Source organism: Panulirus ornatus, chromosome 17 (assembly GCF_036320965.1).
Source record: "Panulirus ornatus isolate Po-2019 chromosome 17, ASM3632096v1, whole genome shotgun sequence".
NCBI lineage: Eukaryota > Metazoa > Arthropoda > Malacostraca > Decapoda > Palinuridae > Panulirus > Panulirus ornatus.
The window spans coordinates 3,017,844-3,038,136 of record NC_092240.1 but is presented as its reverse complement, the minus strand read 5'-3'; the positions used below and the strand labels follow the sequence as shown (position 1 = coordinate 3,038,136).

Here is a 20,293-nt window from a genome sequence, read left to right as displayed (position 1 = left end):
GGCACATTTCTGCTATGACAATTCTTACCAGACAATGTAACTGTGGTAACAAAAAAAATCATCCTATTACTTATGTAACACTTTGTGTTCATTATATAATGAATTCCTTTAACCCTGAAAATATTATCATATTAGTTATAAAAGTAATATGGAAAATTTCAATTGATTAATGATTAAAAACTTAAACTATGTCCATAAAAGGTAATGAGGTTTTAAATTCCTCAACACATGTAACAGATAAAATATCATGTAATAAGTTCTTTGCTACAAGGTACACAAATCAAACAGTTGTGTCTTTATCTTATCAAAGATTAGATTCTTATAGTGGAGGTCAACTACCTACAAATGTAATACAATGAAGTCAATTTTCTGGATCATGATGCTCTTCACATCAAGATCATTTTCAAGGAGCCAGGTAGCATTACTGCATACATGGGTAAGATTACTGTTAAACTTAATCAGTTTCATCACAATAATTATCAGGAATAATCTGGTGCATCTCACAACAGGAAAAACAATTTGGTATACAAAATCATGCCAACAGTACCTACTCCCCTCTCTTGTGTTTGTTCAAATTGTTAACAAAACTAAAATTCCACAGTTAACCAGAGAGTTCAGACACTGATTATAAAACAGTATAACTATAGCAAATTAAGATAACCACACTAAGTGATGATAATATCAGTTCTTGCATGTTCCCTTAAAAAAAAGTAAATCTTTGGTTGACAGAATATGGCTTAAACACTTCTCAGAGTGCTTCATAATGTTTGTTCCCCTAGATTAAACTTCACACCAAAGTAGCATCAGTAGGATGAGTAAAATCATCACATCACATTCAACAGAGTTGAATGTATGAACGTACAACATTATGACAGTCATGAAGGTCTATCACTTACATTATAAACCTCCTATTGGGTGCTTGCAGTAGATCAATAGCATCACTAAAACCAAAGAAATCTGCAATTTGTATAAACCACAACTTTTTAAGAACTTGCCTCCAAGACAAAGGACTATGGTAAGAAAGAGTGCCTATCTATGAGTGTCTATGACAAAATTTTGCCAGAATGGCACGGATAGCAAGAAGCGCTCACTGAATATCTTGCTTTTTCTTTTCTAATGTTGGAGCTTTTGATAAGACATTCGTGGAAACTGGTTCTTAAGAGTTATCAACTTACCCAGATTTGATGTGTATGACTAATCTCAGCTGCAAACCTGCATTTCATAATTACAGATTCTTGGTTTATCACGGACTAATTTCAACCACATGTCAAGTTTTCTTTTAAATATTTCTGTAGATCCATAATATTTCTTTTTTTCTGGCAATATCTTGAATAATTGTTCTAGCTTCCTGGCTGGGCTGTTGTATATTTTTGTCCAATTTATTTTCAGTATGTTCCATGCTATTCTCGAAAACTTAACTTCGAATCTTCTCCGCAGAGACATTCAGGTTTAGCACTTTCATTTAAACTTTCATTTGTTGTTGCCAGATAAAGTTTATCAAATGTCCTTCTCTTCTCCTCTCTAGGATATATGGCTGCCATTCTTTTACCCTTTCATGGTAGCCCCCATATTCCATCCCCTTAATTTTGCTTGTGAAGTGCTTTGAATTCCCTTAAATATTTCTAATTGTTTCGTTAGTGACCATACAACACAGCAGTATTCAATCTACATTTAAAACACTTTCATAAAGTGGTTTCTATTTCTTGTACAGAAAGTTCTCAAAACCATACCACTCAACACCTGATAGTGCTATCTTCTCAATATGCTGTCTGAAATTTAGTTTTTCTCTGTTGGGCTTTTATATGGCACTACTCATGAATCCATGACCCATAACTTATCTGGTCAAACCTATTTCCACTAAATTCCATTAGGTTTATATCTGCTCATTTGTAAATTGTGTCCAAGTCTGCATACATCCCCACCTGATCAGATCATTTTGCTTACTCTGGTGTCATCAGCTAATCTTCTTACTTTGCTTTCTCATGCTTCACTGTCAATGTCTGATATCATTACAAAGAGGATTCAGGCTAACACAGCTCCTTGAAGTATCCCAGACAGGACATTTTAATCAAACATGGTACTGGTTGCTACCACTTCAAACTTTCTCTGTCAGAAAATCTTTAATCCATCTTCCTATCCTACCCTTAATATTTTGTTTAGCTACTTTCTCTTGTAAAATCCTGTGGCTTACTTTTTCAAGTGACTTAGCAAAGTAAAAAAAAAAAAAAACTTTTTCCCTGATTCAGACTTTCATATGTCACTGTAATGAGCTAATGAGTTTGTGTACTTCTTCCTGGCACAAAACCATGTCGGCCTTTGTTTTTATGTAACTATTCTAAATTAGATGGTTTAATCATTCATTTATATTTATTATACTTAATTGCCGTCTCCAGCATTAGCAAGGTAGCACAAGGAAACAGACAAGGAATGGCCTAACCCACACACATCACGTATGTCAATATATACACATGTATTTAAATTTCTAAAAGGGGAAGCAGATGGTTTAATATATCTACTCATCATACTCAATTGCTGTTTCCTGCATTAGCGAGATAGTACCAAGAAACAAATGAAGAATGTTCCATCCACTCTTTTACACATATATGCACATAACAGATTTTTTCATACATATTCGTCACTTCAAATGTTAAATAGGTAGTGTTAAGAACAGAGGACTGATCCTTGGAAGCAATATCTCGGGAGGCAAAAATCTGTATGTTTGGAGGAATGGTGGTTCCAACAATGTTATGGGGTTGCGAGGTATGGGCTATAGATACAGTTGTGCGGAGGAGGGTGGATATGTTGGAAATGAGACATTTGAGGACAATATGTGGTGTGAGGTGGTTTGATTAAGTAATGGAAGGGGAAAAGAGATGTGTGGTAATAAAAGTGTGTGGTTGAGAGACCAAAAGAGGGTGTATTGAAATGGTCTGGTCACATGGAGAGAATGGGTGAGGACAGATTGACAAAGAGGATATATGTGTCAGAGGTGGAGGGAAGAAGGAAAAGCGGGAGACCAAATTGGAGGTGGAAGGATGGAGTGAAAAAGATTTTGAGCGATCAGGGCCTGAACATACAGAAGGGTGAAAGGCATGCAAAGGATAGAGTGAATTGGAACGTTGTGGTGTATCGGGGTCAATGTGCTGTCATGGATTGAAACAGGGCATGTGAAGCATCTGGGGTAAACCACGAAAAGTTTTGTTGGGCCTGGAAGGGGAAAGGGAACTGTGGTTTCAGTGCATTACACATGACAGCTAGAAACTGAGTGTGAACGAATGTGGCCTTTGTTGTTTTTTCTAGTGCTACCTCGCTCACGTGCAGGGGGGGGGCATTTCATGTGTGGTGGGGTGGTGACGGAAATGGATGAAGGCAGCAAGTACGAATATGTACATGTGTATATATGAATATGTCTGTGTATGTATATGTAGGTATACGTTGAAATGTAAAGGTATGTATATGTGCGTGTATGTATATACATGTGTATGTGGGTGGGTTGGGCCATTCTTTCGTCTGTTTCCTTGCACTACATCGCTAACAGGGAGACAGCTACAAAGTATAATCAATATATATATATATATATATATATATATATATATATATATATATATATATATATATCTGGGAGTGGATCTGGCAGCGGATGGAACCATGGAAGCGGAAGTGGATCATAGGGTGGGGGAGGGGGCGAAAATCCTGGGGGCCTTGAAGAATGTGTGGAAGTCGAGAACATTATCTTGGAAAGCAAAAATGGGTATGTTTGAAGGAATGGTGGTTCCAACAATGTTGTATGGTTGCGAGGCGTGGGCTATGGATAGAGTTGTGCGCAGGAGGATGGATGTGCTGGAAATGAGATGTTTGAGGACAGTTTGTGGTGTGAGGTGGTTTGATCGAGTGAGTAACGTAAGGGTAAGAGAGATGTGTGGAAATAAAAAGAGCGTGGTTGAGAGAGCAGAAGAGGGTGTTTTGAAGTTGTTTGGGCACATGGAGAGGATGAGTGAGGAAAGATTGACCAAGAGGATATATGTGTCGGAGGTGGAGGGAACAAGGAGAAGAGGGAGACCAAATTGGAGGTGGAAAGATGGAGTGAAAAAGATTTTGTGTGATCGGGGCCTGAACATGCAGGAGGGTGAAAGGAGGGCAAGGAATAGAGTGAATTGGAGCGATGTGGTATACGGGGGTTGACGTGCTGTCAGTGGATTGAAGCAGGGCATGTGAAGCGTCTGGGGTAAACCATGGAAAGCTGTGTAGGTATGTATATTTGCGTGTGTGGACGTATGTATATACATGTGTATGGGGGGGGGGGGGGTTGGGCCATTTTCTTTCGTCTGTTTCCTTGCGCTACCTCGCAAACGCGGGAGACAGCGACAAAGTATAATAAAATAAATATAAATAAATAAATAATAAGTTTGTTGAGTATTCCTGGGGAAACTATATGGAACAGTATTGAGAGGGTGAAGGTATGTACAGAGTGTCAGCTTGGGGAAGAGCAGTGTAGTTACAGAAGTGGTAGAGGATGGGTGGATCAGGTGTCTGCTTTGAAGAATGTATGTGAGAAATACTTAGAAAAACAAAAGGATTTGTATGTAGCATGTATGGATCTGGAACAGACAAATGATAGGGTTGATAGACATGCTTTGTGAAAGTTTGTAAGAGTACATGGTGTGGGAGGTAAGTTGCTACAAGCTGGGAAAGTTTTTACCAAGGATGTAAGGCATGTGTACGAAGTAATGAGGATGTGTGGATCAAGTGTTTGCTGTAAAGTATTTGAGAAATATTTAGATGAAAAGATGGATGCGTTGTGAGCGAGCACTTTCTCACTGTCATCAGCATTAGCTTCCTTAACATATGGATCCATGAGTCTCTCTTATACATTGCTTTTAGCCTCGCCTTTAATACAATCCAGCCTCATATTTTGTTAAATACATTATTAGGGATGGATATAAACTGCAACTTACTGAAATGGATCTCCAGCTTTTTAACACAGAGGCCACAGTGTACCAAGATAGATAATGCTAAGTTCACCATAATTTTTAGCAATACAGATGCACTCCAGGGATGCATAGTGTCACCCAATTTGTTCAGTTTGTATACTGATGACTGCAGAAATGTTTTTAGCAACTACACTTTTAAAATATGCTGACAATACAGTAATCATAAAAAAATTGTAAGTGACAAGTGTAAGGATTCTATTGCACTGGTTAGTTGCTTTATGGGGTGGTGTAAAACAAATTATCAGCACCTGAATGTAAAGAAAATTAAAACAATGGTACCAGATTTTAGGACAAACTACATAAACCAGACTTACTTACAATTGAAGATGAAAATGTAAACAGAGTTTGTTAGTACAGGTACACCATCGATTTTCCAGCACTCTTGATTCCAAAGCCTTGTCAGATTAACCATTTTGCCTGACCAACTGTGGTCATGTAATAATAATGCATCAACATACCTCTAACCCACTAATTATACACCTATGTGTCTAAAGTATACCATGGACTGCCAGAAATTTAGATTAAACAAATATCAAATGTTTGAGCACACTAAGATGGTAAGTCTGTCTTTAGATTGTTTGAATCCAGTGACGAATCTAGGGTATGGCAGGTAGGGCAGGTGCCCTGGGCGCCACTTGAAGGGGGGCGTCAGTGGCATAATGGCGTCCTGGATCCAGACAATGATTTGGATCTTAAAGATTTAGATTTCTTGACCATGACAACATATCTTTGGCATTTGGAATCACACTGATATTATCAGTTCAACAGTTATTCACAAAAATTGATATTTCCATAATGGCATCCTGGATCCAGACAATGATTTGGATCACTCCCAAAAATCTAATCAATTGGTCCTTGTGTCATTTCTGACTTTCCCTGAAAATTTCATCAAAATTTGTTCATAGCTTTTGTTGAAAGTTGCTTGCAGACAAACAAATGCCAGTAAAAACATAATATTGGCAAAGGTAATAAAAATAAAAAATATTAGTGTCATATGCTTGGACGGACGAAATTTCTGAGCTTGCCATAGGCGCTATTTTCCCTAGATACGCCCCTGTTTGAATCCTGAGGGTCTTCTTCGTCTTCTGTTGTTAGTGTTTTCCTATGTGTGCATCAGTAGAATAATGCAGTTTCGTATGCATTATGTACCTGCTCAGGACTGAGGTGCTCGTCACCTACGAGTTTCGCAAATTCGTCCACATACTCAGCATCTCCTTCGTGGTTGGCAGACTGCTTTTCTCCACACACTTTATTCATGGAAATTCCATGACGCTTCTTGAATCTTTGAAGCCATCTTTCACTGTAGCCATGATCATGTTGTAATTCAAGTTCTTTATGAAGCAACTTAGCCCTGGTCCATTATCATGCTACCTGACAAATCCACTCCATCACTCTGACGCTGTCAAAACAATTGCATCATCACTCGATCGTGCTCAGTACTCTTACCATCTTTCATAGTTTTCCTAATCGTCATTTGCTTCTTGGAATCGCTGTCTGCATACAATTTCAATATTTTCTCCCTTTGCTTCTTTATATCATTAACAGTTGATGAACCAATACTGTACATGTCACACAGCTTACGCACCGAGACACCACAGTCCATTTTTTAAACAGTTCTACTTTATCTTGGATCGTTATGGACTGGAGTTTACGTCTGACATCATGAGTGGCACTCTCATGTGTCTTAGAGGCCATAGCTAGGGTTAGATTTAAGCAAAATAAGCTAAGGATCTCACAGAATTGTGGTATCACCACCATCGAGTGCAGTGTACAGAATGTTAATAAGAGCGCCCTACACACAACGCTATCTGTGGCTGCTCAGTAAACTAGTCTGGTGGCCGCAGTAATTTTAAGTTCCCTCGCATAATTTTGTCTGGACTAATGGAGTGCCAAACCATCAGTTGCCAGAAAATCAGTGGTGTACCTATACTAATATCTAGGCTCTATCATAGATGATCAGCTAAAAGATGGTGCAAATACTGATATGGTGTATAAGAAATGTAATCAAAGATTGCACTCTGTATGTATCTTAAATAGTCTACATATAGACAACGCAATAATTAATCTTTTTTAAAGGTCAACTACAGAATCAATCTTAAGTTTTACAATTACTGCCTGGTATGGCAAGCTAATCAGTAAAGATAATAATAAATTTGAGAAAATTGTTAGAAAACTACAAAATTGGGTGCAAACACTAAAACATTAGATATGCTGTATCAGGAATGTGCAATGAAGCAGGTGGAGAAGATCATGCAAGATGTACCCCAACCACTACAGCAATACTATGTATTTTTAAGGTCAGGAAGAAGAAGACTGTCTATGCTTATCCAGTACACCGATAGATTCAGGAAATCATTTGTACCAAAAAGCATTTTACTGTTCATTCATCTAAAGACGATGCAACGCCTCTGTGATATAGCTTCTGAGTGAAATAGATGATTCTTTACGAGGTACTTTTATGTGATGTCTTATCATTTCTATTCTTTTATTCTTATACTTTTTAACTTTGAATTGAGCTTCTAGCCATAAAGAACTTCATTTTATATCATGTATGTAATTAAACAATAAAGAGATCTTAAGTGGATATTTTCTGCACCATCTTCATCCCTGGTATTCATTTATTCTCCAATTTTTTTTTTTTTTTTTTTTTATACCTCGTCGCTGTCTCCCGCGTTTGCGAGGTAGCGCAAGGAAACAGACGAAAGAAATGGCCCAACCCCCCCCCATACACATGTACATACACACGTCCACACACGCAAATATACATACCTACACAGCTTTCCATGGTTTACCCCGGACGCTTCACATGCCTTGATTCAATCCACTGACAGCACGTCAACCCCTGTATACCACATCGCTCCAATTCACTCTATTCCTTGCCCTCCTTTCACCCTCCTGCATGTTCAGGCCCCAATCACACAAAATCCTTTTCACTCCATCTTTCCACCTCCAATTTGGTCTCCCTCTTCTCCTCGTTCCCTCCACCTCCGACACATATATCCTCTTGGTCAATCTTTCCTCACTCATTCTCTCCATGTGCCCAAACCACTTCAAAACACCCTCTTCTGCTCTCTCAACCACGCTCTTTTTATTTCCACACATCTCTCTTACCCTTACGTTACTTACTCGATCAAACCACCTCACACCACACACTGTCCTCAAACATCTCATTTCCAGCACATCCATCCTCCTGCGCACAACTCTATCCATAGCCCATGCCTCGCAACCATACAACATTGTTGGAACCACTATTCCTTCAAACATACCCATTTTTGCTTTCCGGGATAATGTTCTCGACTTCCACACATTTTTCAAGGCTCCCAAAATTTTCGCCCCCTCCCCCACCCTATGATCCACTTCCGCTTCCATGGTTCCATCCGCTGACAGATCCACTCCCAGATATCTAAAACACTTCACTTCCTCCAGTTTTTCTCCATTCAAACTCACCTCCCAATTGACTTGACCCTCAACCCTACTGTACCTAATAACCTTGCTCTTATTCACATTTACTCTTAACTTTCTTCTTCCACACACTTTACCAAACTCCGTCACCAGCTTCTGCAGTTTCTCACATGAATCCGCCACCAGCGCTGTATCATCAGCGAACAACAACTGACTCACTTCCCAAGCTCTCTCATCCCCAACAGACTTCATACTTGCCCCTCTTTCCAAAACTCTTGCATTTACCTCCCTAACAACCCCATCCATAAACAAATTAAACAACCATGGAGACATCACACACCCCTGCCGCAAACCTACATTCACTGAGAACCAATCACTTTCCTCTCTTCCTACACTATACTCCTTTTATCTATTCCTGACACTGTTTATTTCTTGTATGACCTTACTCTTCTTATGAATTACACTACTTTAACCTATTAACCCTTTTAAAAAGCTTGGTCAATTTTTGTATCACTTTCAGCCAAAGGTTAAAGGTTTTCTCAAAAATCTTAGAAAATCAAAAATAAAAATTCGTATAATAAATTCAACATAATGTTAAATGATGCAAAATATCAAGAGAGAAACAACCAACCTTCATTAGCAACTGTAACCCCTTTAAATTTTCTTAGCATTAGCAGTATGATACCTTATTAATCTGGTTGTTAGTCTGTTTCTGATACCAGACTGTCATAATGGGGCCTAAGAAAAATATCATAGTAATCATCCTTACCATATTCCTCTAAATCACTACTTTCCATCAAAACTGCATTATACTTCTTTCCATGGTGCTTTCTGTTAATGCTTGTAGCTGCTAGATGCATGGGTATCACTCTCACTGCTGCTAGATGCATAATCTGATAAGCGTACTTCCATCATAGTGTTTGAAGGGTAAATGACAGCTTTGAAATTTCTGAGAGTGAATTATTACTTCTTGTAGCATATGACTCCTGGCTGCTCCAAGAGATTTAAAATGGACTAGAAAATATCAGCACATATTTGGTACATAAACAAAACCATGGTCCTAAGTATAAAAGGTACATGTAGGACTGCAATGGCTAAATGCATTAAAAATATTTCAATTAACTGCTCTCCAAACTTGTCTTAATTCTAATGACTTTATTCAAAATACATTTACATTTATATATTTCTACTACCAAACAAACTCATGGCTCTATAGCTTTTACTGTCATAAGCAAGTTCTTTCATTTCCTTTTCTTAATTCAATTCTCATATGATCCACACATATCCTTTCATTTCTCTTACATCTAACACTGTCTCTCATTTGCACTTCTTTTCCCTTAAGATGGTAATTTGCATCTGGTAACCAATGCATGACTTAATCTTAAACCTTGTCTTTACTTTCACCTTAATATTCCAACCCATAATGTACTCCTGTTCAAGGTGAAGAGCTTCCTTTCCTAACAATTACTTGTTGTAGTTGAGTAAGCTCATTTGTTCAATTTGATCATTCTTACTTAGCTTAAACACTTGTTATATTGCCTTATTAAAATTCCATCATCCAATGTATCCTTGGTTGGGGTAAAGAGCTGTATTTGCCATCAACTAATGTTTGTTGGTGAGGAGATTCATCTGTTCAATTTGGTAAAACATAGTTACCTTAAACCTGATTTTTACAATTTGCCTGAAAATTGTATCCTCCAATGAAAATCTGTTCAAGGTAAACAGCTAGCTTGCTACCAATCAGTGATTGTAGTTAGGAAAATTCATCTCTTCAATCTGGTAATACATACTGTAAATGCTATGCTCATAATCAAATTTTTTCAGTCATATAAGACAGAATAAATAGCCTAAGCACTAGGTAAAGGCACTGTACAATTTTTCTTTGGATGTATACACTAATCTCTATCTATCTATATCTATGATTACAGATCCCTCCTAGAACCCCTTCATGGGGATGGCCACGACAATAGAGTCTCCAAAACTACCAAATTCAGTGCCACTTCTCAGCCTAATCTTCCCACTGAATGATTCAACCTAATGCTCCTGCCTAACGTTCTTCACTGCTACTTCTTATATTTCAGCGTAATGCTCCAGCCCAAATGTTCCTATCCACTACCTCCATCTATTGCTCCTGCCAATCAGCCAAAAGGCAGGGCTAATGCATGGTGTTCACCACAGGAAAATCTACTTTTAAAGAAAGAGCTGTGTGAGTTAAGTGTTGTCAAGTGTTATATGTGATTGGGAGAGATCGTATGTTTGTAGCCAGAATGCCAGAGGTCCATGTGTGGGTGAGGCAGAAAGAAAAGACAGCTACCTGGGTCAAAAGAGCGCACCTTGACATCCACTGAAGTGCTGGCTCCCTATGCTGTCATTGACCCTCCCAATACACAGGTGGGTAGTACTGGTAATACACCTCCCCGGTCTTTGGCTGCCTACCAACTACTACTTAATCTCTGTACATTTCAAATCTATTAACTTCCATTCAAACTTAGTTTACCTGTTTGATCTACTAAATCAAGAGCTACTTATGATAACTTTTAAAAAAAATGGATATATCTTTTCATGTTGTTGCCCCATTGAGCACTGTGTGGGATGGAATATGACAAAACATTGACTACACCAGTTAAAAACATAAAAAAGGGGGGGGAGGTAGTTTACAAGTGGAAATCCCTAGTATAGCAACAGAAACCCTATATGAGACTGATAATCTTTCAACTTGTACAATATCATAAGCTGCCCTTTCAGCTTTGAATGTTGGAATAGTCTGGGCATGTTTTCTATGACATTCTAAGTATACCACAGCAAATATGTGATCTGTCAGTGACTAAAAAACTTTTAAGAGGTTCTATAAGATTATTTCTCTCATAAATATAAAAAATAGCATTATGCTTCAAAACTACCACTATGTGATGATTCAGACATGATTATAGGTTTTCTAGGAGAAGCAGGATCAGTGAGGCCCTAAAATGGATGTAATCAGAATGCAAAGGGCTCGTGCTTCCAGTGCCTGGAAGCCTGCTATGAAATTTCCTTTTTGTAAGACTGTTCTGGATGAAGTGTATCTACAGCAATCTCTTGGAAATATCCCTGGATAAGCGCATCAGCTCACTTTTGTCCAATGGTGAAAAGACTAACATTTCACTAATCAATGCTTCTCTCAACGATGAAGTCTAATGCTTTTAAATAGCCAGAATTCCATGCTTTTAAAATAGATAAGAGCACTCAAAATCTTTACAAACTTTAGTCATTATACTTCTCTGATCTACCTATGTGGTGTATTTGAAGCATTAACATTAGCATTCACTTTTGGCACTTTCATGGAGGAAAAAAAAAATTAACTGCATTCTACAATAAGGGGCCAGACATACTCTCGTTGATTCATCTAAAATCAAACACTAAATTACATTCTAGAATACTTATGAACTTTAAAGATCATTTACAATAAAAGCATCATTAAAGCACCACTAATCCTGAACATTCACCTATCTAAGCAAAACCTGTATCTCTCATTAATGGCATGATGGTACGCCTTTCCTAATGGAATCACACATATTTCAAATTAAGAAAAAGAGAACAAAACGATGAAAGATGTATTCCTATTTACTAAACTATTGGCTTTATGAAACTATAGTGTGATATATGGTGAGCAGAGTTCAAAGAAGGGTCTGCAAGTAATACACCTCTAACAAGAGATGCTCTTTATCAAGTAACAGTTTACCAGATATGATACTGTATATGGTATATAAATCTTTTTAAAAGAAACATTGCACAATTGTAGAACAAATTTCTATGTTACTCAGATGAAATTAAGCAAAAAAACTATCCTAACATCAAAATGCTTTTAAAGAAGCTCAAAAATATATAGGATTTTGCAATTGGTAGGGCAGTGGGCACCCTTTAAAATTTTGGCCTATTTAGGATATACTGGCACAATTGAGTATGAAACTAAGGATAAAAGATTTTAATAACAAAATCATGCACTACAGTTATTTGCTTTAGAAAACATGCAGTAAAGTTTGATAGAAAAAGTGGAACATTGATTCCCATAATGAAGACTAAAGAGTTAGAGCAAGGTCTTACAACTTTAAATATAAATCAGATATAAAGATAAAACAATTCACATAACTGAATGGTAGTCACCCTATGTACAGCAAATAGAAAACTGATACCCTTTCCTTTGTATTTTCTACAACTATTGTATTATTGGCTGGTACTGAAAAAATTATTACAGGTACACCACCGATTTTCCGGCACTCTTGGTTCCAAAGCCTTGCCGAATCAACCATTTTACCAGACCAACCGTGAACACATAATAATAATTCATCAACACACCTCTAACCCACAAATCATACATCTCCCATGAGTCTAAAGTGTACCATGGACTGCTAGAAATTTAAATTAAATATTAAATGTAAATCAAATAAATAAATGAAATACATTATACCCCTGCTTAGGACTGAGGTGCTCGTCAGCTATGAGTTTCACAAATTCATCCACATACTCAGCAGCTCCTTCGCGGTTGGCAGACTGCTTTTCTCAGCACACTTTTATTCATGGAAATTCCATGATGCTTCTTGAATCTTTGAATCCATCCTTCACTATAGTCAAGATCATGTGTAATTCAAGTTCTTTTTGGAAAAACTTAGCCTGGTCCGTTATCATGCTACCTGACAAGTCCACTCCATCACTCCGATGCTGTCGAAACCATTGCATCATCACTTGATCATGCTCAGTATTCTTACCATCTTTCATAGTTTTTCTAATCGTCATTTGCTTCTTGGAATCGCTGTCTACATAGAATTTCAATACTTTCTCCCTTTGCTTCATTATATCATAAACAGTTGATGAACCAATTCTGTAGATGTCACATAGCTTACGCACCAAAACACCACGGTCTATTTTTTTCAACAGTTCTACTTTATCTTGGATCGATACAGACTAATGTTTACATTTGACACCACGACTGACACTCTCATATGTCTTAGGAGCCATAGCTAGGGTTAAATTTAAGCAAAATAAGCTAAGACTCTCAAAGAATTGTGGTATCACCACCAAGTGCAGTGTAAAGAATGTAAATAAGTGTGCCCTACACACAAAGCCATCTATGCCTGCCCAGTAAACTGTCGGTGGCTGTGGTAATTTCAAGTTCCCTCACGTAATTTTGTCTGGACTAAAGGTGCTGAACCATCAGTTGCCGGAAAATTGGGGTTGTACCTGTATATGGTAGGATATAACAATCTGGGAAGGAGGATCTAACTCCCATCTGAATTTATCACCTATTTTAGTAGAGATTAGAATTAATTTCTGCCTAAATGTCCCCTCAGAGTTTTTGACTGCCCACTGTAGTTGGGTAAACGTAAGTTAAATTCAAAAAGTCCAGAGAAAAAATACAATAGAATAATCTTGCTCCATTAGCCCCAATTAACTAATGCATTAAACCAATTTTTTTTCAAAGTATGGTTACTTTCTAAGTCAAAAAATGAAGTACTATAATTGATCTGTTTCAACAACCCCTTATAAAATCAAAACTTAAACACTTTAAAAAAGCACTACCTTACCATTTCAAGTACACATGCTAGATAAGTTTAGAAAGTGCACAGTTTCATGATCTATTAAGTTAAATGAACCAACCCAATGGTAATAAAACATAGGTGAACAGCTTTCTTGATCTCCCCATTCGATGGGACATATGGATCTATTAGCGAAGGTCAACACACAGACAACATAAACTATACTTGAAGTAGGGAAGTAAAGCTACAAGAAGAGACTTGAAGCATGGGATTACCCAAAATGGAGAACATACAGACAGAAGGATTTTGCCAAGGTGACAGGGTTAGCTTGCAGCGCTCACCATTTGTCTTGTAAGATGACAAATGACATTTCTCTCAAGCCTTTATGGATCTGGAGAAAGCATATGATATGGTGGAAAGAGATGCTCTGTGGTAGATGCTACGATTTTCAGGTATGGGAGGGAAACTATTAGGAGCATTGAGGAATGTTTATCAAAAGAGTAAGGTATGTGTGTGTGAGTAGGTGGAGAGAAGGGTAAGTGATTCAAAGTGAAGTTGGATATACGACAGGGGTGTGTGAAGTCAACATGACTGTCTAATCTGTTTACAGATGGGGTGGTGAGGGAGGTAAATGCTAGGGTCATGGAGAGAAGGTATGCAATAAGCTAGGAGTTTGGGGTGGGGCTGTGAGGTGGGTCCGTTGTTTTCTGATAAAATGGCCCTGGTGGCAGATCCAAAAGAGGAACTGCAGTTCAGTAAAGTGTACAAAAGGAAAAAGCTGAGAGAAAATGTGAGTGAAGTTATTATGTCTAACAGTGAAAAGAAAGGTTATCTGGAATGTGTCTGAATGGACAAAAACTTGGAGGAACTGGAGTGTTTTGAATAACTGGGAGTGGATATGGTAACAAATGGCCTTATGGGAGCTGAAGTGAGCCACAGGGTGGGTGAGGTGGATAAGGTCTTTGGTGCATTGAGGAATGTGTGGAAAGAGAGATCACAGTCTTTAAGGGCAAAGATGGGTAAGTTTGATGGCATAATAGTCCTATTGGAGCAGTATGGATGTGAGGCGAGGGCCATAAACAAAATGTAAAGGATACTGTGAATGTGTTGGTAATGAAATGTTTGAGAACAATATGTGGTGCAATGAGAATTGATCATATAAGAAATGATAGAGTAAGATGAGACTAAGCTAAAATGGCAGGGCTGACACAAAGTGCTCACCATATGTCTTGCTTATGTCAAGTTTTCTTTGAATATTTCTGTAACTGTTCCATTCATGTTAATTTTTCTCCTGGCAGTACACTGAATAATCATTCTAGCTTCCTGGTTAAGCTGTAATATATTTTTGTCTGATGTACTTTCAAGTATGTTTCATGGTATTCTTAAAGATCAAACTCAAGGGAGAGGTGTGGTAACAAAGGAGTATGTATATGAGTTGAGGAGGGTGTGCTGAAATGGTCCGGACATATGGAGAGAATAAGTGACGAAAGAGAGTATACAAGTCATAAATGGAGGAAACATGGAAATGTGGAAACCAAGGACATAGATGGATGGAGTGAAAGATACTTTGATGACTTGGAGCCTAGAAGGCAAGCATGGGACATAGCAAATTGAAGCAATGTGGTTTACAGGGGACAACATGCTGTCAATGGACTGAATCAGGGAATGAGTAGTAGTTGGGGGAGACCACAAAATGTCTGTGGGGCCTGATTGTGGATAAGGGATCTGGTTTAAGTGCATTATACACGACAATAGAGAGTGGATGAGAGTGAATGAGGCCATTTCTTTGTTCCTGACACTACCTCGCCGACACAGGAACATATATGAAAAAGTATAAAGTAATATTAATTGTTGTTCGCTGATGATACAGCGCTGGTGGCTGATTCATGTGAGAAACTGCAGAAGCTGGTGACTGAGTTTGGTAAAGTGTGTGAAAGAAGAAAGTTAAGAGTAAATGTGATTAAGAGCAAGGTTGTTAGGTACAGTAGGGTTGAGGGTCAAGTCAATTGGGAGGTAAGTTTGAATGGAGAAAAACTGGAGGAAGTAAAGTGTTTTAGATATCTGGGAGTGGATCTGGCAGCGGATGGAACTATGGAAGCGGAAGTGGATCATAGGGTGGGGGAGGGGGCGAAAATTCTGGGAGCCTTAAAGAATGTGTGGAAGTCGAGAACATTATCTCAGAAAACAAAAATGGGTATGTTTGAAGGAATAGTGGTTCCAACAATGTTGTATGGTTGCGAGGTGTGGGCTATGGATAGAGTTGTGTGCAGGAGGATGGATGTGCTGGAAATGAGATGTTTGAGGACAATGTGTGGTGTGAGGTGGTTTGATCGAATAAGTAACGTAAGGATAAGAGAGATGTGTGGAAATAAAAAGAGCGTGGTTGAGAGAGCAGAAGAGGGTGTTTTGAAATGGTTTGGGCACATGGAGAGAATGAGCAAGGAAAGATTGACCAAGAGGATATATGTGTCGGAGGTGGAGGGAACGAGGAGAAGTGGGAGACCAAATTGGAGGTGGAAAGATGGAGTGAAAAAGATTTTGTGTGATCGGGGCCTGAACATGCAGGAGGGTAAAAGGAGGGCAAGGAATAGAGTGAATTGGATCGATGTGGTTTACCGGGGTTGACGTGCTGTCAGTGGGTTGAATCAGGGCATGTGAAGCATCTGGGGTAAACCATGGAAAGCTGTGTAGGTATGTATATTTGTGTGTGTGGACGTATGTATATACATGTGTATGGGGGTGGGTTGGGCCATTTCTTTCGTCTGTTTCCTTGCACTACCTCGCAAACGTGGGAGACAGCGACAAAGCAAAAAAAAAAAAAAAAAAATAATCATAATAATTATACTAAGTGTGAAATAAATTACAAAAGAGGAAACTGTAAAATACATTACAAAAGGGGAAACTTCTCTTTTATGAACCACTTTTCATTCCTGTAAATGTCTAGATTTGCAGTTATGTACTTTTTTATAAGCCTTACTGCTTCTCCTTTTTCAGATGTTACAGATGAACAACCTCATTTACAAAAACCTACTCTCTAGCTGCAATATATAATGCACTAAAACAAAGGACACTGAAGAATGAAGTATTGGGGCATGAACATTCAGGTGGATGAGAGGAATACATGGAATGTGATATATTGGGAGCAATGTGCTGAACCATGGGTATATAAAGCAAAGGTAAACTATGGAAAAGTCTGTGATGTTTGGCTGTGGATGACTTGCCCTAGTTTAAGGACATCATTCATCTATGTACTTACCTTTATAAGAAAAAAAAGTCCAATTTGTTACATAAACTGATAAAGCCACATCAAATCTTTACTATGAATCTCAATACATAATGTAAACATACATTTACTAATAAATCTCTCTGCAACTCCTTGAGTGTTAATCTCAATGACTTATCTCTGTACATTCAAAGTTACTCAGTGAATTATGTGGAATTTTCTTTTGCAAGTTTTTATTTCTCATTCACTGTTCAACTATAACACAGAGGATCACAGACAGCTTTAAAAAACAGTGAATAAATATAGAAAAATCCAACACTTTGTCTTAATAATGGGAACCAATGAGCCTTACAAAAGCAGAGTACAAAGCTGCAAAAAAATCAGACAACAGCAGTTACAATCAACTACTGTCACTTACATCATCTATTTGAGAATCAATAATTGTTCCTCCAAAATTGACATAGTCTCGATGAGTTGAGATTCCAGGAGACTTCAATCCCAGAATAAACAGAAGACAACCACTAATGTACCGAACAACAAACAAGACGAACTCCACTTTATCTGTTACCCTGAAAAATCAAATGAGATTATCAATTTCATGTAATTCTATGCATGTGTGACAAACTGATTTATACTATATGCACCATCCAATCATCATTATTCTTAGGAAAGTTCAGCTCCTCTGTCCATATCCATTTCCTGACTAATCTTCTGAATATCATTATTCCATCAAGATGTTCACAACTTTCCACTATCAATTCTTACAAAGTGAAAACCTCCTGAAGAAACTCATTAATGCATTTTTACAGTACTTCTACCTCTGAATCATCTCAATCTTGCAATGTAGTCTATCAGTATCTCTTAGCTTCTCATTTAACTTTTAACTTTTCTTGGAAGTTAAAGTTTTACTATCTACCTCTACTCAAATTTTATTCTCCTTGCTTTTCCATTCACATTCCTCATCCTAAATCAACTAATATCACATGTTATGCTATGTGTTACTATTATATGATCCAGCTGACCCAACCTAACCCTCTCAAAAACCCCACATCATGCACATTACGAACACTGATAAAAAATATACTCACGTTGAAAGATCAAACCACCATGCTTCATTCCTTAAATTGAGAAATGAAAGATTTTCACTGACAAATACTAAGGTCCAGAAGATAAGCAACACAACCCCATGCCCTCTGGTAGGCACTGTTGGTAGGAGATAGTTACGCTCCAAAAACACAATTCGGAGGGACAGAGGCCAGCACACCAGGTTGCAGCCAAAGTATACAATCATATACCCATAAAGAACATGGTCACCTGAATAAAAATAATATAGGTTAATAAATATTTCATTAAGCTGTATCACAGATAATCATGAATTCAAAACTTTTGATACTATTAAGAATTTATGCAACAACAAAATCCAAGAATGGACAATGAATTGTTAAGTATACTTTTTCATACATATTCGCCATTTCCCATGTTAGCAAGATAGTGTCAAGAACAGATGACTGAGCCTTAAGAGGGAAAATCCTCGCTTGACCCCCTTCTCTGTTCCTTCTTTTGGAAAGACAAGCAAATTCATATATGATAAATATAGATTTTATGAGAAAATCATATTATTTATATTTTCATTTATTACAGAACTGGAATCTACATTTATTACAGAACTGGAATCTAAGTTACAAGAGCAAAATGAACTGTAATATCAGCATACATATACATCCTGGCACTCATGTCAAAGGGTTCTCTTACTGTGAAAATTGGATCATTTTAGTAACACTACATATCCAAAAGATTATAAAGTTGATGTAGTATAACATGTAACAACTGACACCATACAGGTAAATGATATTTTTTCTTTCATGTTGAAAGTTCCAGCCACAAACAAAAGTCCACATCAAAGCTAGGCCTTAATTAGGATACAGAGAGAATTATGAAAGTGAAAAAGGAAAAGACAAGGAAAAGTATTCACAAATTTTGTAAGAAGTGAAAAATCTGTCTTAAAATGTGCATCATAGTTGCTGGGAAAGACATGAGAAGGTAGAGAGTTCCAAAACTTTGAGGTGTAGGGAAAGAAACAGTTATCAAAATGCTGAATACTGTATCAGCTAGCTAATGGTTGGGGCACACAAGCAACCATCTCTCAGGAGCAAAAACTAAAGTAATGCCCACTGAAGTGGGAGGGGAAAGTAAACCAACATTCAGGCACAGGGAAAGAGAGTTAAGTTTGTAAGTTAGCCTAGGAAAGTTTATAAGTTGGGCCACTTTCAACTCAACCCTGTTAAGAAAGGATGCACAGCTACAACCACCCAAGATGTGAGAGCAGTACTCCATACAAGGACATATCAATCCTTTGTATAAATGGAGGAATTGCTCAAAAGAAAAGTTTTGACATCTAAACAGGACACCCAGTTTCTTAGAGGCAGACTTAAATAGTCCCATAATGTGGGGTTTCCAAGAGAGAGTGGATGTTACAGCAATACCAAGTTATGTTCATTGGGTCAAGAGATGGAATTACAACAGTCAAAGAAAAGACGAGAGTTGTAAGGAGTTTTTGATAGAAAGATGGGCAGAAACTGGAACTTGGAGCCATCAAACTTAACTAGATTTCATTTACCCCACTGAGATATCCTGTCCAAGTCTGAGTTTGTTGAGGAAGTTGTGTCAAGACAAGATACAGATCAAATGAGTGAAGAAAGAGCAGAATTGGAGGATGTGGATGAATGCAGTGTTGAGTCATCAATGTACGAGTGCATTTGATAATTATATGTGGTAGACAGGAAATCATTAAAAAAGAGGAGAAAAAGCATAGGGGACAGGACAGAACCCTGAGGGATGCTGCTACTGATGGAAAAAGGGGGATTCATCAATAACTACAGATATATCAGCCAGAAAGGAAGTTAGATATGAAGGAGCAAAGTGAGGGTGGGAAGCCCAAAAAGGGGAGCTTACAGGATAGAACCCCAATGCTACACCCTGTCAAAAACATTGGATATATCTTGGATGATGACGAGACATTAGTAAGATAAGAAAGAATAACAACAGTGGGTCCTTACTGGTGATCAGAGAGAAGACTGTGAGTTTTGAGGTGTCTAAGGATATGGCTGTTGAGGAGGGATTCAATGATTGAGGAAATGGTAGATGTCAAATCAATAGAACAATAGTTA

The 20,293-nt window shown here is 37.8% G+C and overlaps 1 protein-coding gene across 4 annotated transcripts in view; it reads right to left on the bottom strand.

The window, feature by feature from the left end:
* Positions 1 to 20,293, bottom strand: part of Hmt-1 (ABC transporter ATP-binding protein/permease Hmt-1) — a 145,476-nt gene that overhangs the window by 113,875 nt on the left and 11,308 nt on the right. For all 4 annotated transcript variants that reach the window (XR_011713896.1, XM_071671788.1, XM_071671787.1 and 1 more), the window contains exons 3-4: positions 18,215 to 18,440; positions 17,545 to 17,695 (exon numbers count right to left, since the gene is read on the bottom strand). Coding sequence is in view for 3 of the 4 variants with exons in the window: in XM_071671788.1 (XP_071527889.1) it covers positions 17,545 to 17,695; positions 18,215 to 18,440 (377 nt within the window). In the remaining variant the exon portion in view is untranslated. The remainder of the gene's footprint in view (positions 1 to 17,544; positions 17,696 to 18,214; positions 18,441 to 20,293) is intronic.